At 43.8% G+C, this 22,971-nt stretch overlaps 1 protein-coding gene across 5 annotated transcripts in view; it reads left to right on the forward strand.

Annotated features, from left to right (window-relative positions):
- Akr1d1 (aldo-keto reductase family 1 member D1) overlaps positions 1–22,971 on the forward strand; it is a 71,897-nt gene that overhangs the window by 47,280 nt on the left and 1,646 nt on the right. For all 5 annotated transcript variants that reach the window (XM_045160661.1, XM_045160663.1, XM_004661179.2 and 2 more), the window contains 5 exons: positions 9,659–9,736; positions 12,693–12,815; positions 15,924–16,033; positions 16,728–16,893; positions 19,706–19,788. In XM_045160661.1, the coding sequence (XP_045016596.1) occupies positions 9,659–9,736; positions 12,693–12,815; positions 15,924–16,033; positions 16,728–16,893; positions 19,706–19,788 (560 nt within the window). The remainder of the gene's footprint in view (positions 1–9,658; positions 9,737–12,692; positions 12,816–15,923; positions 16,034–16,727; positions 16,894–19,705; positions 19,789–22,971) is intronic.

The raw sequence follows: 22,971 nt of genomic DNA on the forward strand, positions 1-22,971 counted from the left end.
CACATCTCTTACTTTTTACTTGCTGGCTCCTTTCTGTCTTATTTTCATTTACAAAATTTAGAAATACCTTTTCTTCATAAAATATTTTATTAGCACCGTGCTCTAACTAACTGGTTAGCTCATAAAATATTCAAAATGAAAACCCCAGGCTGGAGAGATGGCTTACGATGAAAGTGCTTGCCTGCAAACCAAATTCCCCTGGACCCATGTAGGCCAGATGAACAAGGTGGCACATGCATCTAGAATTCATTTGCAGTAGCTGAAAGCCCTGGCATGCCCATTCTCTATCTGCCTCTGTGTGTGTGTGTCTGTCTCTCTCTCTCTCAAATAAATAAATAATAAAATAAAATTGAAAATCCAAGAAGCTGTATGTGAAACTCAGAAAATGTACACATTGTATTTTAAATATCTAATCACTGTAAATATAGGCAAAACATGTTTACAATTCTGCGTTTTCTTAACAAATTAACTTTTGTTGAAGATTTAAGGCTTGTTAAGGAACCGGGGAGATGGACCAGTGGTTAAGGTACTTGCCTGCAAAGCCTAACTACCCAGGTTCAATTCTCCAGTACCCACATAAAGCTGGGTGCACAAAATGGCACACATGCCTGGAGTTCATTTGCAACGGCTAGAGGCCTGAGTGTGCCATTCTCTCTGTCTGTCTCTCTTCTATCTTTCTCTGCTTGCAAATAAATACATATTTTTTAAAAAAGAATTGTTATAACAGGCACTTAGAAACTATCTCTGTTAGAAAGGATCTTTTCATTTGGGTCCATGCCCGAGGCAACCAAAAGTAGGATTAAAATCTGGCGCTTCAGTTTACTTACCACTCGCTTGTTTGCCTTTGTAGTAAGCGTGTTTATCATTTAACAAGGACTTTACTCAATTTATCTTTCTCTGAAGCTATCAGTTTACACTTTACTGCTTTTTTTTTTTTTTTTTTTGAGGTCAGGGCTCACTCTAGCCCAGGCTGACCTGGAATTCACTATGTAGTCTCAGGGTGGCCTCGAACTCACAGTGACCGTCCTACCTCTGCCTCCCGAGTGCTGGGATTAAAGGTGTGCACCACCACGCCCGGCCACATTTACTGCTTCGAGATATAAGAAATGTTCAGTGCCACAAAAGAATTATGTGGAATTAGCTGACTTTCTTTCCTTGTTTAATTTAATCAGCAGAGTGCTACAAATGCTACTGAACTGTCTATCGGATCTCGTTTCCCTCTAGGTTTCCTCCTGCAACAGACCATGAGAATTTTTTCTTTGATAAAGACTTTCATTCTTCTAGGAAGGAAGACAGAGGGGACAAACCCAGAGAAGAATAGGTGAGAACAGAATGTACATGTTGAGAATAGATTTCTCAGAATTTATACTTTGTTCTGACATACCCTCTAAATTTTCTTTCTCTCTCTCTTTTTTTTTTTTTTTGGTATTTCGAAGTAGGGTCTCACTCTAGCCCAGGATGACCTGCTTTTATTCTTGTTTAAAATCCATCCAGGGCTGGAGAGATGGCTTAGCAGTTAAGTGTTTGCCTGTGAAGCCTAAGGGCCCAGGTTCCACCCACATTAGCCAGACGCACAAGGGGGCCCACAGGTCTGGAGTTCATTTGCAGTCGCTGGAGTCCCTGGCGCGCCCATTCTTTCTCTATTTCTCTCTCTGTTGCTCTCAAATAAATAAATAAAAATAAACAAAATAAATTAAATCCATCCAAACGAGGACCAGCCCCTGGTTTCTGTAATGCCAGGCCTATTTTCATCACCCTACACTCTGGTGCCCCTTCCACCTTGGCCTCCTGTATTTTTTTTTTTTTTAAAAAGCAGGTCATCAGGAAGCATCAACTCAATTTTTATTTTATTTATTTATTTTTTTATTTGAGAGCAAAAGACACAGAGAGAAAGACAGATAGAGGGAGAGAGAGAATGGGCGCGCCAGGGCTTCCAGCCTCTGCAAACGAACTCCAGACGCGTGCGCCCCCTTGTGCATCTGGCTAACGTGGGACCTGGGGAACCGAGCCTCGAACCGGGGTCCTTAGGCTTCACAGGCGAGCGCTTAACCGCTAAGCCATCTCTCCAGCCCATCCTGTATTTTTTTCATTATTGTGACCAATACTTGCCCAGAAGTAAGGTAAGGAAGGAAAGGGGTTTCTTTCAGGTTACAGTTCCAAGAGTATACATTCCATCGTGATGGGGAAGGCATGTGGACGGCAGTGGCAAGCTGGTGCCTCCCACCGTGTTTGCCTGTCAGGAAACAGACAGCAAACAGGAAGTAGGGCAGGGCTATGAAAATCTCCAGGGCTGTCTTTCCCCAGTAAGCCACCTCATCGGGCAAGACTCCACCTCCTAAATGTTCCACAGCCTTCCCAAACAGCGTAACCAGCAGGGATGATTTGTTCAAATGCCTGAGCTATGGAAGGAATTTTGCCTTTAAATCACACTACCTCCTAAGCCTGAGAATAGTCATGCCCTGCGTATTGCATTTCTCTCTCTTGTTTTCAAGCTCTCAGGTATGACAACCTCAGCCCTCACACTGGGTTAATGCTCACACTTGTTCAAATGGAAGAGTTTTAGAAATATTTATTTGTTTGTTTGCAAACAGAGAGAGAGAGAGAGAGAGAGAGAGAGAGAGAGAGAGAGAGAATGGTGAAACTTTTAAGAGAAATGACTCAGTGTAATGACCTTCCCTCCCAACTGGATCTATATTTGGTAAATCAATATTGGAGGCTAAAACATCACTTTCTGTTTAAATCTTACAATTTTTTTTAAAATATATTTTTTTATTTTTATTTTATTTTTATTTTTTTTTAATATTTTCTTTTTTTTTTTTAATTTTTTTTGTTCATTTTTTCATTTATTTATTTGAGAGCGACAGACACAGAGAGAAAGACAGAGGAAGAGGGAGAGAATGGGCGCGCCAGGGCTTCCAGCCCCTGCAAACGAACTCCAGACACGTGCGCCCCCTTGTGCATCTGGCTAACGTGGGACCTGGGGAACCGAGCCTCGAACCGGGGTCCTTAGGCTTCACAGGCAAGCGCTTAACCGCTAAGCCATCTCTCCAGCCCTATTTTTTTATTTTTATTGATTTATTTGACAGAGAAAGAGGGAGAGAGAATGGGCGCACCACGGCCTCCAGGCATTGCTAGCGAACACCAGACACTTGCGCCACCTTGTACACCAGGCTAACATGGGTCCTGTGAATAGAACCGGGGTCCTTTGGCTTTGTAGGCAAATGCCTTAATCGCTAAGCCATCCCTCCGGCCCCAAATCTTACGATTTTTAACAAGAAGAAAAAGGTTTTAAAAATATTTTATCTCTGATTTTTGTTGTTCGGTTGGTTAGGATTTGCGTGTGTGCGTGCACACTTGTACAGGTGTGTTTGTGGTGTGCGTGTGTGCATGCATATCACCGTGTGGGGGGGTGAGTGTGCATGTGGATTGCAGAGGTCCGCGGTGGGTGTGTTGTTTGATGGCTATCCACTTTGTGTTTGGGGGACAGGGTTTCTCAATGGTGGCAGAGCTCACTGACCCGAGTAGATAAGCCTGCTAGAGAAAGCCTCCAGGATTCTCCTGTCTCTGCCTTCCCAGTGCCCAGATTACGGGCACACCCAACCACACACAGTGTCTTGTCTGGGCTCTGGAGACCCAAACTTAGATCCTCATGCTTCTTCAGCAAGCACTTTACCCATTCAACAGGCACCAGAGCCAAGAGCAGGAATGTTTAGAGGTCTGAATTGTTCGCCCAACACTGTCTCATAATCAGGAGCAGAAATGGAGGGAAAGAGAGAGGCTTACCAGGGCAAAAGGATTAGTAAAGCGCTCTGAGAGGCAGCTTGAGGACACACCATGGAAATAGCCAACATGAGCCAGTCCTCATTGGAAGGAACTTCTTTAAACTCTGGAAAAGAAAATAGTGTAACAGAGTTCATGAGGAATGAATAAAGCTATTGCAGAAGGTGTGTAAAAGGAGGAAATGGGCACTGGAGAGATGGTTAATGTGTTTGCATGTGAAGCTCCAGGACCCACAAAACGCAGATGCCCAAGATATGTGCGTTGTGCATATATATATTTCCTTTTTTTAAATTGGTTTTCCAAGGTTGGGTTTCGCTGTAGCTCAGGGTTACCTGGAATTCACTATGTAAGCTCAAGGCGGCCTCCAACTCACAGCAATCCTCCTACCTCTGCCTCCCGAGTGCTAGGATTAAAGGCGTGCACCACCACGCCCAGCAATAAATTATTTTCTTAAGAAAGAGAAAATGGGAAACTCAAATACAAGGGAGGTTGAAGTAGAAAGAGTGAGATTGTAGTAGAAGTCTGGGATGGACATGTTAAGAAAGTCACAGAGCTTAAACATCAGAACGAGAGTCATTAACATGAATAATAACAGTACAAGAAAGAGAAAGGAGACTGTTTCGAGAAAATGAAGAAATCATATTTGGCAAAGAGAGCTGTGGGGAAGGTGTTATAACCAAAGGAAGGCTGAGTTTCATATAATGATAACATGCAGAAAAAAACGGGAATATATTTATGACAAAATGAGTTTTGTACAATTGTTTCATTCTTTCTTAGTCTGTGCAAGAGGAAACAAAGTCCCACAGAGAACAATGCTCTAAATCACAAGGACCCCTGACCCCTCTCAGAGTCACTTAAACCATAAAACAGGACTACCAATGCCTCCGCAGCTATTGGTTAAGCCCTAGGCAGGGTGTAAATTCCTCAGCTACTGAGTAAAATCTAGTCTAGGAGAACATAAATTCTTCAGCGATTGGGTAAACTCTAGTCCAGGAGAATGTGAATTCTTCAGCTATTGGGTAAACTCCAGCCCAGGAGAATGTGAATTCTTCAGCTATTGGGTAAACTCTAGTCCAGGAGAATGTGAATTCTTCAGCTATTGGGTAAACTCCAGCCCAGGAAAATGTGAATTCTTCAGCTATTGGGTAAACTCCAGCCCAGGAAAATGTGAATTCTTCAGCTATTGGCTAAACTCTAGCCCAGGAAAATGTAAATTCTTCAGCTATTGGGTAAACTCTAGTCCAGGAGAACATAAATTCTTCAGCTATTGGGTAAACTCTAGTCCAGGAGAATGTGAATTCTTCAGCTATTGGGTAAACTCTAGTCCAGGAGAATGTGAATTCTTCAGCTATTGGGTAAACTCTAGTCAAGGAGAATGTGAATTCTTCAGCTATTGGGTAAACTCTAGTCCAGATGGGTGTGAATTTCTGAGCTCATCCCAATTACACACACAACAGGTTCCAGCTGTCTTAAATGTGTCTTCTAAGAAAACAGGAACAAGTAAGGGCTGGCTACTGGTAATGAAAACATAGTGTGTGCAAGCTGAGACAGCACTCATCTTGCGTCCCCACTCCATTTATTTATATGTAAGGAAAGAGAGAAAGCGAGACAGAGGAGGAGTGTGTGCCAAGGCCTTTGCCACTGCAGACAAGCAGACACACTCTAGATACATGCAACACCTTGTGCATCTGGCTTTACATTGGTGCTGGGAGATTGAGCCATGGCCACAGGCTTTGTAAGCCAGTGTTTTAAACTGCTGAGCCATTTCCCCAGCCCCATCTGGTTTTCATTATTATTATTAAGAACATATTTTGTATGGACATGCCATGTGTTGGTACCATCTTTTCCATCGTCCCTGCCCCCATTCTTCAGGGGACCCTCCTCAGCGGGGTTGCTGGTATTCCCCATGGGGTTGTGGGTTATGCGTTGTGGTCACAAGCATTCAGTGCCCCTTGCTATGTCATCCCAATGTGTTGCTCTTACAACCTTCCCACCCCCCCTTCCCCAAAATTCCCCAAGCCTTGGTGGGTGTGTTTTAAGTCTACGTCAATGATGGGCTCTCAGGAGCCTCTGGCTCTCTGCTTTGGTGAGTGCTGAGTATCTTTAGCGTCTGTCTCCTTCTCCCTGGCACTGATTGTCATCCTGGGCCTTGGCTGAGATGCCAGGGGTGGTTTACCCGCCTCGGGTCTCATTACTGCACCCTCCAGAGCAGGGGGCCCGGAAGTTGGGTACCCAGGGACAGGTCCGTCAGGAAGGTGTAATCGTGGGCCTGCTTCAGAAGCTCCTCTGCAGGGTCCAGGCTGCCCCAAGCCCGCAGCATGGAGTACTAGGACCAGGGAACGGGGAGATTGGGAAGGAACCCGGAGCTCTGGGCCGCTCATTCCAGCCCCCTGGGGTTTTTATCAACAGCACAAACAGCAATAGGTGAGTAAATGAGCAAGGAGTCAGCAATCCATGCGCGAAGCTACCATAAACATTGACTCAAAAGCAGGGATTTGGGCTGGAGAGATGGCTTAGTGGTTAAGCGCTTGCCTTGTGAAGCCTAAGGACCCTGGTTCGAGGCTCGATTCTCCAGGACCCACGTTAGCCAGATGCACAAGGGGCACACACATCTGGAGTTCATTTGCAGTGGCTGGAAGCCCTGGCGCGCCCATTCTCTCTCTCTTTCTCTCTTTCTCTTTCTGCTCATCTCTCAAATAAATACAAACATTTAAAGTCTCTTTGTCTTTTTTTGTGAGGGGGAGTGTTGAGGTAGGGTTTCACTCTAGTCTAGGCTGATCTGGAATTCATTATGTAGTTTCACAATGATCCTCCCAAGTGCTGGGATTAAAGACATGCACCACCATGCCTGGCTAAAGTCCCTTTTACAAGAGAGTGTTGGTCTTGTTTCCTCCTGACCCAATCTCCTTCCAAAGGCCTCTCCTTCTGCAGCCATCACCTTGGTGATTGGGGTTCACCATATAATTTTGTAAACTTTTTGTTTATTTACTTATTTATTTATTTGAGACAGACAGAGAAAGAGGCAGATAGAGAATTGGCACGCCAGGGCTTCCAGCCAGAACTCCAGGTGCATGCGCCCCCTGTGCATCTGGCTAACGTGGGTTCTAGGGAATCAAGCCTCGAACCGGGGTCCTTAGGCTTCATAGGCAAGCGTTTAGCCACTAAGCAAACTCTCCAGCCCTTACCATATAATTTTGGATGAAAGGGTTGATACAGACACTCAGACCATAATATCAGGTAATTGACCACAGGCAATTGACTACTGCTGTGGTGCCTTATCTGTTTTATGTGCCTTACATTTGACTCACTGAATGAGTTTTCCATGGGTCCTGAAGGAAACACGCCCACCCATCACACACACCTGGATGACTTGAACAACAGAGACCTATTACTAACATGCCTGGAGGCTGGAGTCCAAGACTAGGATGTCAGGATGGCTTAGTGGTTAAGGTACTTGCCTGCAAAGTCAAAGGATGCAGGTTCAAGTCTCCAGGACCCACGTAAGACAGATGCACAAAGCAGTGCATGCGACTGGAGTTCGTTGGCAGTGGTTAGAGGCCCTGGTGTGCCCATTCTCTCTATTTGCCCCTACTTCTCTCACAAATAATTAAATAAATAAAATAGTATCTAAAGCATACCTTAAATCTGTCACGTCTCTACTTAAAACTCTCTCATGATCTCCCCTTGTTGCAGAGTCAAGTGCCAAGTGCCAAGTGGATTCTCTTCCTTTACTGTCATCTTCTCAGGTCATATTCTGATTGTGTTTCCTACTCTAAGGAGGCCCTCTCTAGAAATCCCATCAAAAATCATTCTGTTCAAATCATTTTCTATCAAACAAGTAGCTTTAAAAAAAAATTATGTACCTCTGTGTGTGTATGGGCTCGCCAGGGTCCCTTACCATTGAAAGTTCTGTGTCTGGCTTTGCAGAAGTACTAGGGAATTAAATCCAGGCTTTCAGACGTTGCAAGCAAGCTCCTTTAACCACTGAACAATCTTTCCAACCTTTTTTTAACATTAAAGACAAGATCCTGTACAATAGTCCAGGTCTGAAACTCTGCAGACTAGGCTGGCCTCAACCGTCTAGTAATCCTCTTGCCACAGCCTCCTGAGTGCTCAAATCATAAGACTGACACATGATGCTTGGTTTCAGATGCCCTTATTCTTTTATGTTATCTTATTTATAGCATTTATAATCACTTAGCATGATCTTGTCTTGCTTCACTTCCTTTGCATTGATTCTATTAACACGAGAATAAAATTTCCAATAGTGAATCTTGATTCTCTGGTCAACCACAATGTTCCCAGAGTAGACTAATCACTGGTGCAGAGTGGATACTCAGTAAGGCATCTGGGACTCGACTCAGTTCAGAGAAAGTAAAACAGGAAGAAGGATGTCTTGGGTAGGATTAGAAGTAATGATGGGGAAGCATGTGGTTCAGGAGTCTGAAGAACAAGATGAATGGCCAAAAGAAACTTCTGGAAAAGAAAGGGGATTTCATTAACCAAACCTTCCAAATGAAACATTTGATCCAATGGTCTGGGGGAGAGAGGGAGGGAATCAATCTGTAGAACTGAAAGTAGTGGGGTGAAATGATGTACTTTACCAAAGTAAGTCAAATCAGTGTCACCACAGTGGAATGGCCTTTCCCAAGAAGCAAGGGCCTGTGGCAAGAGTAAAGGATGGTGTCTCCTCACACTGATGTCCATCTAGGAAATCGATTTAGGACAATTTTATTTTGGAGAATTTCTGGAGCATTTAAATACCATTCTGTAAGTCATGAGAGTCGATCATCTCCGTGTGCCCCTCTGAGAATGAGTCATCTTTCAAAGATATCCATCCTGTTTTAGGCAGAGCCAAAAAAAAAAAAAAAAAAAGTAAGTCTGAAAGTATGCTATAGTCAAGTATAGCTGAACAACTTATCTGAAAACTCAAGAGGTTGACCTTCAGACCAAGCGTGGTAGAAAATTAAGGGCTGAACTCATGACAGACCCACAGAGGGAAAGAAGAGAGTCCCTCAGAGGGCAGTCCCTTCTGAGAAGCCCCGTGCTAAGCACGTCCCTCCCACCTCGCCAGCATCCCAGCCAGCAGGGTTTGTTCTTGGCTGAAGAAGTTCTCCTCACGGCCGCTGTCGCTGGTGTCCTTGGCTTCTCCAGAAAGTAGGAAGTTTATCACATTGGACTCTGGTCAGGATAGACTGTGGAATCAATGAGACTGAATGGAAGTCCTTAGTGTCCACCATCAGTCTTTTCTTAAGATAGTACTCCACAGCTGATGAACAATCAGCTAACAATAAAGACAGGAAAAGGAGTCCAACTCAAAATAAATACCAGACAAGATACTGGAAGAGCTGGGCGTGGTGGCTCATGCCTCTAATCCCAGCACTTGGGAGGCAGAGGTAGGAGCACTATGAGTTCAAGGCCACCCTGAGACTTCATAATGGGTTCCAGGTCAGCCTAGGCTAGAGTGAGACCCTACCTTGAAAAGCAAAAAACAAACAAAAGAAAAAGATTGTGGAAGTAATAGGCCATATATTATATGTATATATTATATAATATATTAGTGTATATTATACTGATGATATATTATATACATATACAATTATATTATAAATAGTAGGACAGCATAATGGGTGATGTATTATATAATATTGTTATATACTATATATATATATGCATATATATATATATACACATATATATACCATGTTATAATGTATAACAATATTATATATACACGTATACAATCTTTTTGAGGTGATTATACAAATAAGAAAACTTGCATTTCAGGGCCAAGGTGTATTGGTATGATGACAACTTAAATCATTTTAATTCTCAGATACAAATAAAATATATTACACTCTGTTCTGCTTTTTTACAGCCTGGAAATGAAATCTATCCTAGAGATGAAAATGGCAAATGGTTATATCACAAATCAGATTTATGTGCCACCTGGGAGGTAAGTTCATGTGGGCCTCTTATTTTAAAAGGCTAAATTTTTAAGCTTTGATCTTATTGCTTTTGCCAAATCTATAGAGAACTGCAGCCTTTTTATTCAATGGCAGGTAACAAAGCAGATGTTTCTAACCATGAAAAAAATATGTGTATATATTCATTTATATTCGGCACCACTTCTGGGTGCTGAATGATTCTTACCTTTCTCTTTTTGAAAAAAAAGGAATTCCAAGCAAAGGGAAAATGAGTAGAAGCAAAAAGACAGCGCAGGAAATATGTTCTAATGCAAAAGTACTTAAAAATGTGTCATGGTGGTGCACGCCTTTCATCCCAGCACTCGGGAGGCAGAGGTAGGAGGACCACTGTGAGTTCGAGGCCACCCTGAGACTACAGAGTGAATTCCAGGTCAGCCTGGGCTAGAGTGAGACTCTACTTCAAAAAAAAAAAGTGTCAATGAAGAGCTATGGCTGTGGCAACTTGGTTGGTAAAGTGCTTACCTAGGATGCCCAAAGCCCTTGGGGATCAGTCCCTACCAAGGCATAAACCACTCACGGTGGTGCCCATCTATAATCCTGGCGCTCTGAAGGTAAAGGCAGAAGAGTCAGAAATTTAAATTCACCCTTAATCATCACATAGTGAGTTCAAGGCCAGTCTGGACTACATGAGACACTGTTTCAAATATAAATAGATAGATGATAGATAGATAGATGATAGATAGATAGATAGATAGATAGATAGATAGATAGATAGATAGATGATAGATAGATAGATGTAAATAGATACATACATATATACACATGAGATAAACTCACAACTTTAAAATGTGAAATTTAAAAGTTAATAACATGATGTCTAAAAGAAAGAAACTCAAAACAAAATGATATATGACAAGCTGAAAGCAATTCTGGTTCCATTTCTGGAACCTTCCCCTTAATCACAAGGGTGGACAAGTATAGAAAAATAAGAAAAGCGTTCAAGGCTCATGAGAGGCAGGGTATTTTGAGCCCATGTGCTGACGGGAGGGTAGGGAAGCTCCGCTCTAGAGTGGAGGGCGGCAGACAGGCCCCGAGAGGGCAGTCCAGGTAAGAGGACTGACTGCCTTTCTGGCTGCATTCTCTTCTCCATTCCCACCGCCTGGGGACAAATATCACCTATTTCCCATGAGCAGATGCTTAGAACTGGTTTTTAAATGTCTTCAGGAATCACCTCCCAGCAGTGTTGAAATTATGAACCAGTGAGGAGCTGGGAAACATGTCACTAACTGGGTTCTGGCCATTCCACCCATCCCCGTTGCCAACATCAAAGGCTGGGAGGTCAGTCTTCTGGGCGGGGCTGAGCATCTGAGCCGTGGAGTTGGTGGGAGGCTGAAGTAGAGGCTGAGGAGGTTTGCTGACCCCCAGGGCTCTCCATTCAAATCACCCATACTATATTAAAGGACATAAGAAATTATTAGCCATGTGCTGGAGAGATGGCTCAGCGGTTAAGGCATTTGCCTGCAAAGCAAATGGCCTGAGTTTAATTCCCCAGTACCCATGTAAAGCCAGATGTACAACATAACACAGGACATCTGTAGTTCATTTGAGTGGCTAGAGGCCCTAGTGCACCCATTTTCTCTTCCCCACCTCTCTCCCCTACCTAGGGCATGGTGGTGCACATCTTTAATCCCAGCACTTGGGAAGGAAGAAGTAGAAGGATAGCTGTAAATTTGAATATATATATATATATATATATATATATATATATATATATATATATATATATATACACACACTTACATACATGCATATATATTCAGCTGAAGGGCCAGGACAATTTAATGAGGGAGGGATCATCTTTTCAATAGTATGCTGAAAATATTAGTATACATAAATATATTCACTGTATTTAATTATCAGCTTGCAGGACTTCATTGTGCAAATGTCTTCCTAACTCCATAGTCAGAGATGCTAGCCTGAGAACAATGAGGTTGGCCATACGATAGAAGTTGACAACCGTGGTCTGGGGATACACCCAAGTAGGTAGAATGCTTGCCAAGCACGCACAAGGCCTTGAGATTGACCTCCTATACCATCAAAACCAGGAATGACAATCCCAGCACTGGACAGGTAGAAGCAGGAAGCTTGGGAGTTCAAGGCCATCCTTGGCTACGTAGTGAGTTCAAAGCCAACCTGGGCTAGGTGAACCTCTGTCTTTGAAAAACTAACAAAAAAAGAGAGAAATTGACAATATACAATATAAATTGGGGCTTTTGTTGTTCCTTCCCTTTATAACTGGGTAGTGATCACTTAGTGGAATTCTGTTGGAATTACTCACAGTTGATAGTGTTAATGATATTACTGACATATGCTTACATTACTATTTATCAAAATGCACACCTAAAATACACTTTGTTGTGCATCAATTGTGACTTGATAAATGGTTTTAACTTAAAACTCGCAAGCAGAAAGGACCCGTATTTGTATTCTCAACACACACATAAGGAATGGGAATTAGTGACAGGTCTCTGTCACCCAAGCACACCTGCATAGAGGTGTGAGCTGGACGCAGGCGGGTCCGAGGCTCACCGGGCAGCCAGCCTGCAAACACCCAGGGACCCGGCCTCAAACAAGCGGAATGGAGGACCAGTCCAAAGCTGACATCCAACTTCCACACGCTTGCTGTAGCACGTGTGCGTCCACACTCATGCACACATCATAAATGCATATACTTCCGGTGTACACTGTGAAAAGACAAGAGGAAGCTATAATGGATAACATTCTCCAGACTCATTCAGATGTAGAGCCCTGTCTTCCCCAAGGCTCTTTCGTTTTTTCCCTCGCGGAAAGCCCTATGAACACACCCAGACTTTCCTTTTTGGAGCGTTCACAATACGCCTCATCAGCAGCTGGTACTCCTTGCCGTGGGCTCTTCTTTTGTGACCTGTTGACCTTCCCTCCCCCCCCACCCCCCACCCCCCGTAGGCTCTAGAAGCTTGCAAAGAGGCTGGCTTGGTGAAATCTCTCGGAGTCTCTAATTTCAACCGCAGGCAACTGGAGCTCATCCTGAACAAACCAGGCCTCAAGTATAAGCCAGTCAGCAACCAGGTATGGCTGAACAGAACAGCTTCTGCTGGGTGGGCAGGGGCACCCGGTACCACTTTAACTGATCAGCTCGAGAAGCCTGGACTCTGCTGTCCCGGGTCTTCGAGTCTGCTCCGTGGGCATCTCTGCTTGGCTGGGCTAGTCTTTGAACGTCTCTCTCCATCTATGTCTCTTAAGAAACAAGCCCCAGCATTTGAGAGGCTGAGGCAAGGAGGATCATAAGTTCAAGGCCAACCTGACCTATGCAGCAAGTTTCTAGCCAGCCTAGATTACTACAAGGGAAACCTTGTCTCAGGAAAGGTCAGGCACGGTGGCGCACATGGGCAGACTGAAGCAGGAAGATGGTGAGTTCAAGGCTGACTTGGACTCCATCGTGAGTGCCAGCCCAGCCTGGGATATGAAGCCAAGAACAAAACAAAAGGAAATTAAAATATTGTTTTAAGAGTTCAAATCCAGGCAAATTTAGCCAAAAAGGTATATTTGAAGCAGAAAAGGAATGAGAAAATAGGACTGGCCCAATATGAAAACAGGGCATTTAAAATAATGTCAGACTCAGAAAATTGATAGGAGATTCTCTTGAGTCCATAAATTCAAGATCAGCCTGGGCAACACCAAGAACCTATCTCAAAAAAAAAATTAATCAATCAATAAATAGTTAAGTGTGATGCACAAATCAACATGCAAATTAGTGGAAGACAAATTCTTAGAAACAGGCAAGCATATAATAAAAATTCACTGTATAATAAAGAAAAACAGGGCTGGAGAGATGGTCTAGCAGTTAAGACACTTGCCTGCAAAGCCTAAGGACCCAGGTTCAGTTCCCCAGTACCTGTATAAGCCAGATGCATAAGGTAGCACATGAGTCTGGAGTTCGTTTGCAGTGGCGGGAGGCCCTGGTGTGCCTATTTTCTGTCTTTCTCTATCTGCCTTTTTCTCTCTCTCTGGCTCTCAAATAAATAAATAAATAAAAACACTGCCCTCCAAATGCATGCACGTAACACACATATATGTCCATGTATGCACTCTTGAACATGTACACATGCACACACACATAAACATTCACAGGCGTCTATTTCTAGGATTCTGTCCTTATAAAAAGTATTATAAAGCCAGGCATGGTGGCACACGCCTTTAGTCCCAGCACTTGGGAGGCAGAGGTTGGTGGATCGTTGTGAATTCGAGGCCACTCTGAGACTCCATAGTGACTTCCAGGTCAGCCTGGACTAGAGTGAGACCCTACCTTGAAAAACCAAAAAATTAAAAAAAAAAAAAGCACTATAAACTGGTTGTGGTGGCACATGTCTTTAATCCCAGTGCTTGGGAGGCAGAGGTAGGAGGATCACCATGAGTCTGAGGCCACCCTGAGACTACATAGTGAATTCCAGGTCAGCCTGGATAGAGTGAGATCCCACCTAAAACAAAACAAAGCAAAACAACAAACAAGGACTAGAGAGATAGCTTAGCAGTTAAGGCACTTGCCTGCAAAACCTAAGAACTCATGTTCGAACCTCCAGGTCCCACATAGCCAGATGCACAGTGACTCAAGCATGCAATGTCACACATTTACACAAAGGGGCACATGCATCTGGAGTTTGTTCCCAGCAGGCTGAAGGTCCTGGCACATCCATTGTCTCTCTTTCTTTGTCTCTCTCAAAATAAAAAATAAAAATAAATAAGTATTATGATTTCCAAGTAGTCTTCTAAATGTGTTTATCACAAAGTTGTTTTTAATGTCAAAAGGAAAACAACATAAAATGAAAAATAAGAGAAATGCTTAAATTAATTATGTCACTCATATTTTGTAAAACCTTGACTAAAGATGTCCTTAGCCAGGTGTGGTACACATCTTTAATCCAATACGCCAGGGGTTGAGATAGGAGGATCACTGTGAGTTGGAGGTCACCCTGGGTTATGTAGTGAATCTGAAGACAGTCTGGGAAATATAGTAAAACTGTCTTATAAAAAAGGGGAGGAGGGGCTGGAGAGATGGCTTAGCAGTTAAGCGCTTGCCTGTGAAGCCTAAGGACCCCGGTTCGAGGCTCGGTTCCCCAGGTCCCACGTTAGCCAGACGCACAGGGGGCGCACGCGTCTGGAGTTCGTTTGCAGAGGCTGGAAGCCCTGGCACGCCCATTCTCTCTCTCTCCCTCTATCTGTCTTTCTCTCTGTGTCTGTCACTCTCAAATAAATAAATAAAAGCCGGGCGTGGTGGCGCACGCCTTTAATCCCAGCACTCGGGAGGCAGAGGTAGTAGGATTGCCGTGAGTTCAAGGCCACCCTGAGACTACAGAGTTAATTCCAGGTCAGCCTGGACCAGAGTGAGACCCTACCTCGAAAAACCAAAAAAAAATAATAAATAAAAAAATAAAAAATAAATAAATAAATAAAAATTTTAAAAAGGGGGGAGGATGATTTTAATGAATGACTTCTTAAAAAAATTACTTATTTGCAAGGAGAAAGAGAGAGAATGGATGCGGCAGGACCTCTTGTCACTGCAGATGAACTCCATATGCATGTGCCACTTTGTGCATCTGGCATTAAGCAGGTGTTGGTGAATCGAACCCAGACTGTCAACCTTTGTAAACAAGCACCTTTAACAACTGAGCCATCTCTCCAGCTCTGAATAACGTTTCTGAATGCTAGACAAAAATTTTTATTTCGGGTTAATTATTACTGGTTATTCTTTTTAACCCCTCACCCCAGCTCCCATTATACTGGAGGCCCTCCTCAGTAGGGTTATTGTATTCCCTGTGGGGTCATGAAGGCCTCAGTCAGTTCCCGTGGGACAGCTGGGGGCCATGCCTCAGGATCTGAATAACTTTTTAAAATATTTTTATTTTTTTATTTATTTGGCAGAGAAAGAGGGAGAGAGAGAGAATGGGCGTGCCAGGGCCTCTAGCCACTGAAAACGAACTCCAGACACATGCACCCCCTTGGTCATCTGACTAATGTGGGTCCTGGGGAATCAAACCTGGGTCCTTTGGCTTTGCAGGCAAATGCCTTAACCACTAAGCCATCCCTCCAGTCCTGAATAACTTTTTAAAGCACTGAGCAAAACTGTATTTGACTGCAAGGTGTTAACTTGGTTTCCTGCTCTCCAATGCAACCACACAGGTCGAGTGCCACCCATATTTCACCCAGACAAAACTCTTGAAATTTTGCCAACAACATGACATTGTTATTGTTGGATATAGTCCTTTGGGAACCAGTAGAGACCCGTACTGGTAAGTAATGCTGTATGATTTTAACCAAGTACCAACCTTTTCAAGTCATGGCCATGTAAACAAATTAAAGTTAATAATCTCTTTCTCACTGATATGTTAATTGTTGATTACATTTAATGTATGAAATTATTTGTCTGCACTTGACATATAAGATACACTTAAGCCGGGTATGGTGGCGCACACCTCTAACCCCAGCCCTCGGGAGGCAGAGGTGGGAGGATCGCTGCGAGTTCAAGGCCACCCTGAGACTACATTGTGAATTCCAGGTCAGCCTGGGCGAGAGTGAGACCTTACCTCAAAAAACAAACAAACAAACAACAACAAAAACACTCAATAAACATTGAAGTAATATTTGACCAAAAGTTGCTATGATCATGTTCTGAAATTAAAAAAAAAATTTTTTTTCTTATTTGGGGTGTGTGTGTGTGCGTGTGTGTGTGTGTGTGTGTGTGTGTGTGTGTGTGTGTGTTGTAAGTCCTGAGGAAGAGTCAGCTTCAGAAAGTTGCCTCTCCTGACTGTCCCACCCTAACAGTGGCTCTTCCTTCCATGACTGTTTCTATCCAGAGAAACTGGTTACAGATCACATCTCCATGTCTTGATAGGTGGCTGGATGAATGAGAAGCAGGAGCAGGGTTTGCTGTACTCGCCTCTCATCCTTCCCTCTAAATAGGATGTTCCTGTGATTTCTTTTAAGGGTGAATGTGTCTTGTCCACCTCTGTTGAAGGACACGCTTCTAAACGCACTGGGGGAAAAGTACAGTAAGACGGCAGCTCAGATTGCTCTGCGCTTCAACGTCCAGCGAGGGGTGGTTGTCATTCCAAAAAGTTTTAATCCTGAAAGGATTCAAGAGAACTTTCAGGTAAGAGAACTGCTTTCAGACGTGGGAAGATGGGACTAGGGAGACAGCTCAATGGGGAATGGTGCTTACTGACACAGCCTCATGACCTGGGTTTGATTCCCCAGTACCCATGTGAAGCCAGACACAACACTTACAGTAATAGCTGGGCGTGATGGCTCACGTCTTTAATCCCAGCACTCAGGAGGCAAAGGTAGAAGGATAGCTGTGAGTTCGGGGCCACCCTGAGACTACATAGTAAATTCCAGGTCAGCCTGGGCTACAGTAAGACCCTACCTTAAAAAGTGGGGAGGGGGGGACTGCAGAGATGGCTTAGCGGTTAAGCGCTTGCCTGTGAAGCCTAAGGACCCCAGTTCGAGGCTCGATTCCCCAGGACCTACGTTAGCCAGATGCACAAGGGGGCGCACGCGTCTGGAGTTCGTTTGCAGTGGCTGGAAGCCCTGGTGCGCCCATTCTCTCTCTATCTGTCTCTCTCTCTTGCATCTCTCTCTCTGCCTTTCTCTCGGTGTCTGTCGTTATCAAATAAAAAAAAAATGACATGGGGTATTTTTTATAATCATGGAAGTTGTTAATAAAAAAAGTTATATAAAAAGAACTTGCAGTGTCAAGAGAACCAGGTATGCTCTTGTGCACACACACAAATACATAAATAAAAATATGTTTAAGTAAAAAAGAAATATGGAAAGATGGTTTTGGCTATTATGTTGCTCCTAGAGAACATTCTCAGAGTGTGACTGGTATCACTTCTCAGCCTTTTGGCTAAATCAAGTGTCGAACTTGTGCCTCCTCCATCTACTAACCCTCACACCCCCGGGTTCGATGTTGCCGTCTCTCGGGCATCAGGAGTCACGCCTGTCCACTGCATCCCTCCCGCAGACCCACCCGCGGCACCTCCAGTCTCACAAGCAGAACTCGGTGGAGGCTCATGTCCTTCTCCAGCTGTTTCCACTTCTCTCTTTCCATTTATAGCTAACCCTTTTAAAAAGAGATTCTGGGGTCTGGAGAGATGGCTTAGCTTGTAAGGCATTAGCCTGCAAAACCAAAGGATCCCAGTTCGATTCTCCAGGATCCACAGAAGCCAGGTACACAAGGGGACGCACGCATCTGGAGTTCATTTGCAGTGGCTGGAGGCCCTGGCGCGTCCATTCTCTCTCTCTCCCTGCCCCCTCTGCCTCTCCCTCTCAAATAAGTAAATACATACATGAATTATATATATATAATTATATACATATATACGTATATAATATGCATACACATCTACGAGATTCTGTTCTTCTTGCCCTCTGTTCACTTCCCCAGTTATCTCGCAGGCCCATCCTGACTAAGTAGGTGCAGCGCATGTTAGGGTCACCACGGACTTTCACATGCCAGCTTGAATACTTAGCCCACAGTCTTTGCTCTGCTGGAGTTCTCAGCCACGTGCAGTGTAACCCATGCCCTTGCCTTGGGACATTCACCGTGATGGGCAGCTATGAGGGATGCAGGCTTTCAGAAGAACATCAATTCAGTGTTGCGTTGGCTTTCTTTCTTTTTCTTTTTTACTTGGATGTATGTAGTGTGGTGTGTGGTGTGTGGTGTGTGTGTGTGTGTGTGTACATGTGTGTGTGCACACATACATATCCTTACCTGAAGGTGAAGAGTGCTCATCTGCCGTGGCTAAAACAGAACATCATGGCCTGCTGCATCCTTCTTCCATGGTTCTTTTTTTAAAAAAAATATTTTATTTTTATTTATTTATTTGACTGAGAGAGAGGAAGAGGCATAGGGAGGGAGAGAATGGGCGTGCCAGGGCCTCCAGCCACTGCAAACAAACTCCAGACACATGTGCTACCTTGTGCATCTGGCTTACATGAGTCCTGGGGAATTGGACCTGGGTCCTTAGGCTTTTCAGGCAAGCGCCTTAACCACTAAGCCATCTCTCTAGCCCTCTTCCGCGGTTCTTATTTTGAGCTAGTGTCTCTTACTGATACCAGAGCTTGCTATTTTTCCCCAGGGTGATTCCCTGGCCTCTGCTTCCCTTTGCAGAACTGGAATTACAGGGACATATGGTCATGCCCAGCTGTTGAAAAGAGATCTGAAGATCCAAACTTGGAGGTTTCAGGCCACCTTCAAGACCTCATGAATTTACAGGAAACTGGCTTACGTGGGACCTGGAGAATCAAACCAGCGTCCTTAGGCTTTGCAGGCATGTGCCTTCACCGCTAAGCCATCTCCAGCCCCCAAAGAAATATTTTAAGGAGTATGAAGTCAATAATCCAAAATTTAAAAAAAGTCTGAATTTTATGTGAAATAAAAAAAAGTAAGAGGGCTGGAGAGATGGCTTAGCGGTTAAGCACTTGCCTGTGAAGCCTAAGGACCCCGGTTCGAGGCTCGGTTCCCCAGGTCCCACGTTAGCCAGATGCACAAGGGGGCGCACGCGTCTGGAGTTTGTTTGCAGAGGCTGGAAGCCCTGGCGCGCCCATTCTCTCTCTCTCCCTCTATCTGTCTTTCTCTCTGTGTCTGTCACTCTCAAATAAATAAATTAAAAATTAAAAAAAAAAAGTAAGAATTCTTCACATTTAGAACTTTACAATTCCTAAATGCGCACTGCTCAGTGCATTTGGAATTTCTTAAGAGAGGTCCCAAGCAGAACTGCTTCCAAGCCAGAGGGGAGAGCAGAATGCCCACACCTGTAGGTGCCCCCCAGCACAGCCCAGCTCTTCTCAGACATCCACAGAGACACACATCCACCTTGAAGGGTCCCCACGGCCTCTCCTTCCAGCTTGCCTCATCGTCTGCCACTAACAATGCTCTGTCTCTCCTCTCGTGTTCTCAGATCTTTGATTTTTCTCTCACTGAAGAAGAAATGAAGGACATCGCAGCCTTGAATAAAAATGTCCGCTTCGTGGAAATGCTCATGTAAGCCTTGGGGATGAAGAGCAGAATCGGTGTGGAATGGGTCTGTGGAGGGTGAGCCCACTCCGTAGGTGCATCAAGGTCAAGGGGACAAAGCTTGTTCTGAATGTTGAACACGGCTGAGGGAGGTTCCTGCAGCCCTGTGCTTTGAAAGAGCCTGGCCATTTGGGAGGCCCTGTGACTTAGTGAAAGGCATGGCAAGTTAAGGAGCCAGAGAATGAACTCACCATGTCCACATGTTAAAACAATCTGGAAATGATATGTTTGTTCCTAATTTAAAAAAATCAAAAGAATACACAAGTCAGAGCAAATTTATTTTTTTTTTATTTTTTATTTTTTTTGGTTTTTGGAGGTAGGGTCTCACTCTGGTCCAGGCTGACCTGGACTTAACTCTGTAGTCTCAGGGTGGCCTTGAACTCACGGTGATTCTCCAACCTCTGCTTCCCGAGTGCTGGGATTAAAGGCGTGCGCCACCACGCCCAGCTACAAATTTATTTTTTAAACTGGGTGAGAGGCCTGATCATGTAGAAGCAGAAGGAGCTCCAAGGGTCTGAAGAGATGGCTTAGCAGTGAAAGGCACTTGCTTGCAAAGCCTGCTGACATGAGTTCAATTCCCCAACCACCCACAGACAGGTGGATAGGCATTCATTCACAGCAGCGAAAGACCCTGGCGCCAGAGTGCACATGTGCGCGTGCACACACACACACACACACATGCATATACACACACACAAATAAATAAATATTTAAAAAAATAAAAAGTTCCAGAAAAGCTGGGTGTGGTGGCATATGCCTTTAATCCCAACACTCGGGAGGCAGAGGTAGGAGGACGGCTGTGAGTTCAAAGCCACCCTGAGACTATATAATGAATTCCAGGTCAGCCTGAGCTAGAGTGAAACCCTACCTCAAAAAACTAAAATAATAATAGTAATAATAATAAAATAAAGCTCCAGGTTATGAGCCAAGATACTAGTGTTTCAAAAATGCATTCTTGCCCATAAGATCTAGAACTCTGATGAACTGACTGCACACAGAAATTCTCAGTCTGTCAAGGTGTTGCCAAATTCATCCAACCAGTTGAAGTAGCCCATTTTCCTCTATAAATTGCAAGTATTTAAAATAAAAATCACATTTTATATACATATATTAAAACGTATTTATGTATGCACACACACACTTTTTTAAAATATTTTATTTTAATTTTTTTTAAATTTATTTATTTGAGAACGACAGACACAGAGAGAAAGACAGATAGAGGAAGAGAGAGAGAATGGGCATGCCAGGGCTTCCAGCCTCTGCAAACGAACTCCAGACGCGTGCGCCCCCTTGTGCATCTGGCTAACGTGGGACCTGGGGAACTGAGCCTCGAACAGGGGTCCTTAGGCTTCACAGGCAAGCGCTTAACCGCTAAGCCATCTCTCCAGCCCCCCACACACTTTTTATTCTTAATCACTTTCCAGTTTTTTACATCACACCAAAAGTCACCTTTATGTAGTCTTCTCTTTAAGAAAGGATTTAGGCGGCTGGAGAGATGGCTTAGAGGTTAAGGCACTTGCCTGCAAAACCTAAGGACACATGTTCAACTCTCCTGATATCACATTAGCCAGATGCACAGATGTGAGGCAAGCACAAATTCACACATGCCCGCTAGGTGGCACAAGCATCTGGAGTTCGATTGTAGTGGCTGAGGCCCTGGCACACCAATTCTCTCTCTCTCTTTCTCACTCTCTCTAAAATAAAAACAAAGAGAACAAGTGAATTAAAGAAAGAAAGGAAGGAAGGAAGGAAGGAAGGAAGGAAGGAAGGAAGGAAGGAAGGAAGGCAGTAAGGAAGGAAGGAAGGAAGGATGGAAGAAAGAAAGGAAGGAAGGAAGGAAGGGAGAAAGGACTTAAGAAATTCTCATTAAGATTGTCCATATAGGCAGGGCATGGTGGCACATGCCTTTAATCCCAGCATTTGGGAAGCAGAAGTAGGAGGATCGCTGTGAGTTCAAGGCCACTCTGAGACTGTGTAGTGAATTCCAGGTCAGCCTGGACTAGAGTGAGACCCTACCTCGAAAATCAAAACAAGACAAAAAGATTGTCCATCTAGGACTGGAGGTGAGGATAGCTTAGTTGATAAAGTGATGCTCTCACAAGCATGAGGACCTGGGTTTGATTCCCAGTGAGAAAACAAGGCATTTGAGTGCACACCTCTAATTTCAGTGCTGAAAAGACAGAGACAGGTGGATCCCTGGGGTTCACTGCCAGTTAGTCTAGACTAATTGGTGAGTTCCAGACCAAAGAGAGACCCGGTCTCAAAAAGAAGTGGACGCCATACCTGAGAAACAGCACCTGAGGCTGTCCTCTGGCCTCCAGGTGCCTGTGCACACACATGTGCACCCCACACATACAAGCATGCATGCAAACCGCACACACATACACACATGTGCACCCCACACATACAAGCATGCATGCAAACCGCACACACATGTGCACCGCACACATACAAGCATGCATGCAAACCGCACACACATACACACATGAAGAAGAATGATGCATGTAGTTAAACATTAATCTTGTTTTGTTGTTTTGGTTTTTTTCTTTTCACAATTTTTAAAAAAATTTTTATTAACATGATTATAAAAAATATCCCATGGTAATACCCTTCCCCCACACACTTTCCCCTTTGAAATTCCATTCTCCATCATATCCCCTCCCCCTCTCAATCATTCTACTTACGTATATACAATACCAACCTATTAAGTACCCTCCTCCCTTCCTCTTAAACATTAATCTTATCATCTTATTATTTCTTATGAGCCAGAAAGTGTTCTGGCTGGACGGATAATGATTTCTGGATTACTGTAATAAGTCAGCTTCCCTATGTGGATTTTCTGGAAGGAAAAAAAAAAAAAGCTTGACATTAAGAGGTACCACCCAGGCCTCAAAACAAAAGATAAAACACAAATACACAAATGCCTTGCTAAAAACTAAATGACAGGTTAATAAGTGGATATCAAACATTGATAATTTCTACTGAATAATATTATTAGATTAAGAATAAAGAATTAGATGTCATCAGTCTACCATGTAGATTTTTAAAGATTTATTTATTTAAGGGGGGGCAGATAGATAGAATGGGAGTGTCAAGACCTCTAGCCACTGCAGAGGAACTCCAGGCACAAGTGCCACCTTGTGCATCTGG

This window comes from Jaculus jaculus, chromosome 10 (genome assembly GCF_020740685.1).
Source record: "Jaculus jaculus isolate mJacJac1 chromosome 10, mJacJac1.mat.Y.cur, whole genome shotgun sequence".
In the NCBI taxonomy this organism is placed as follows: domain Eukaryota; kingdom Metazoa; phylum Chordata; class Mammalia; order Rodentia; family Dipodidae; genus Jaculus; species Jaculus jaculus.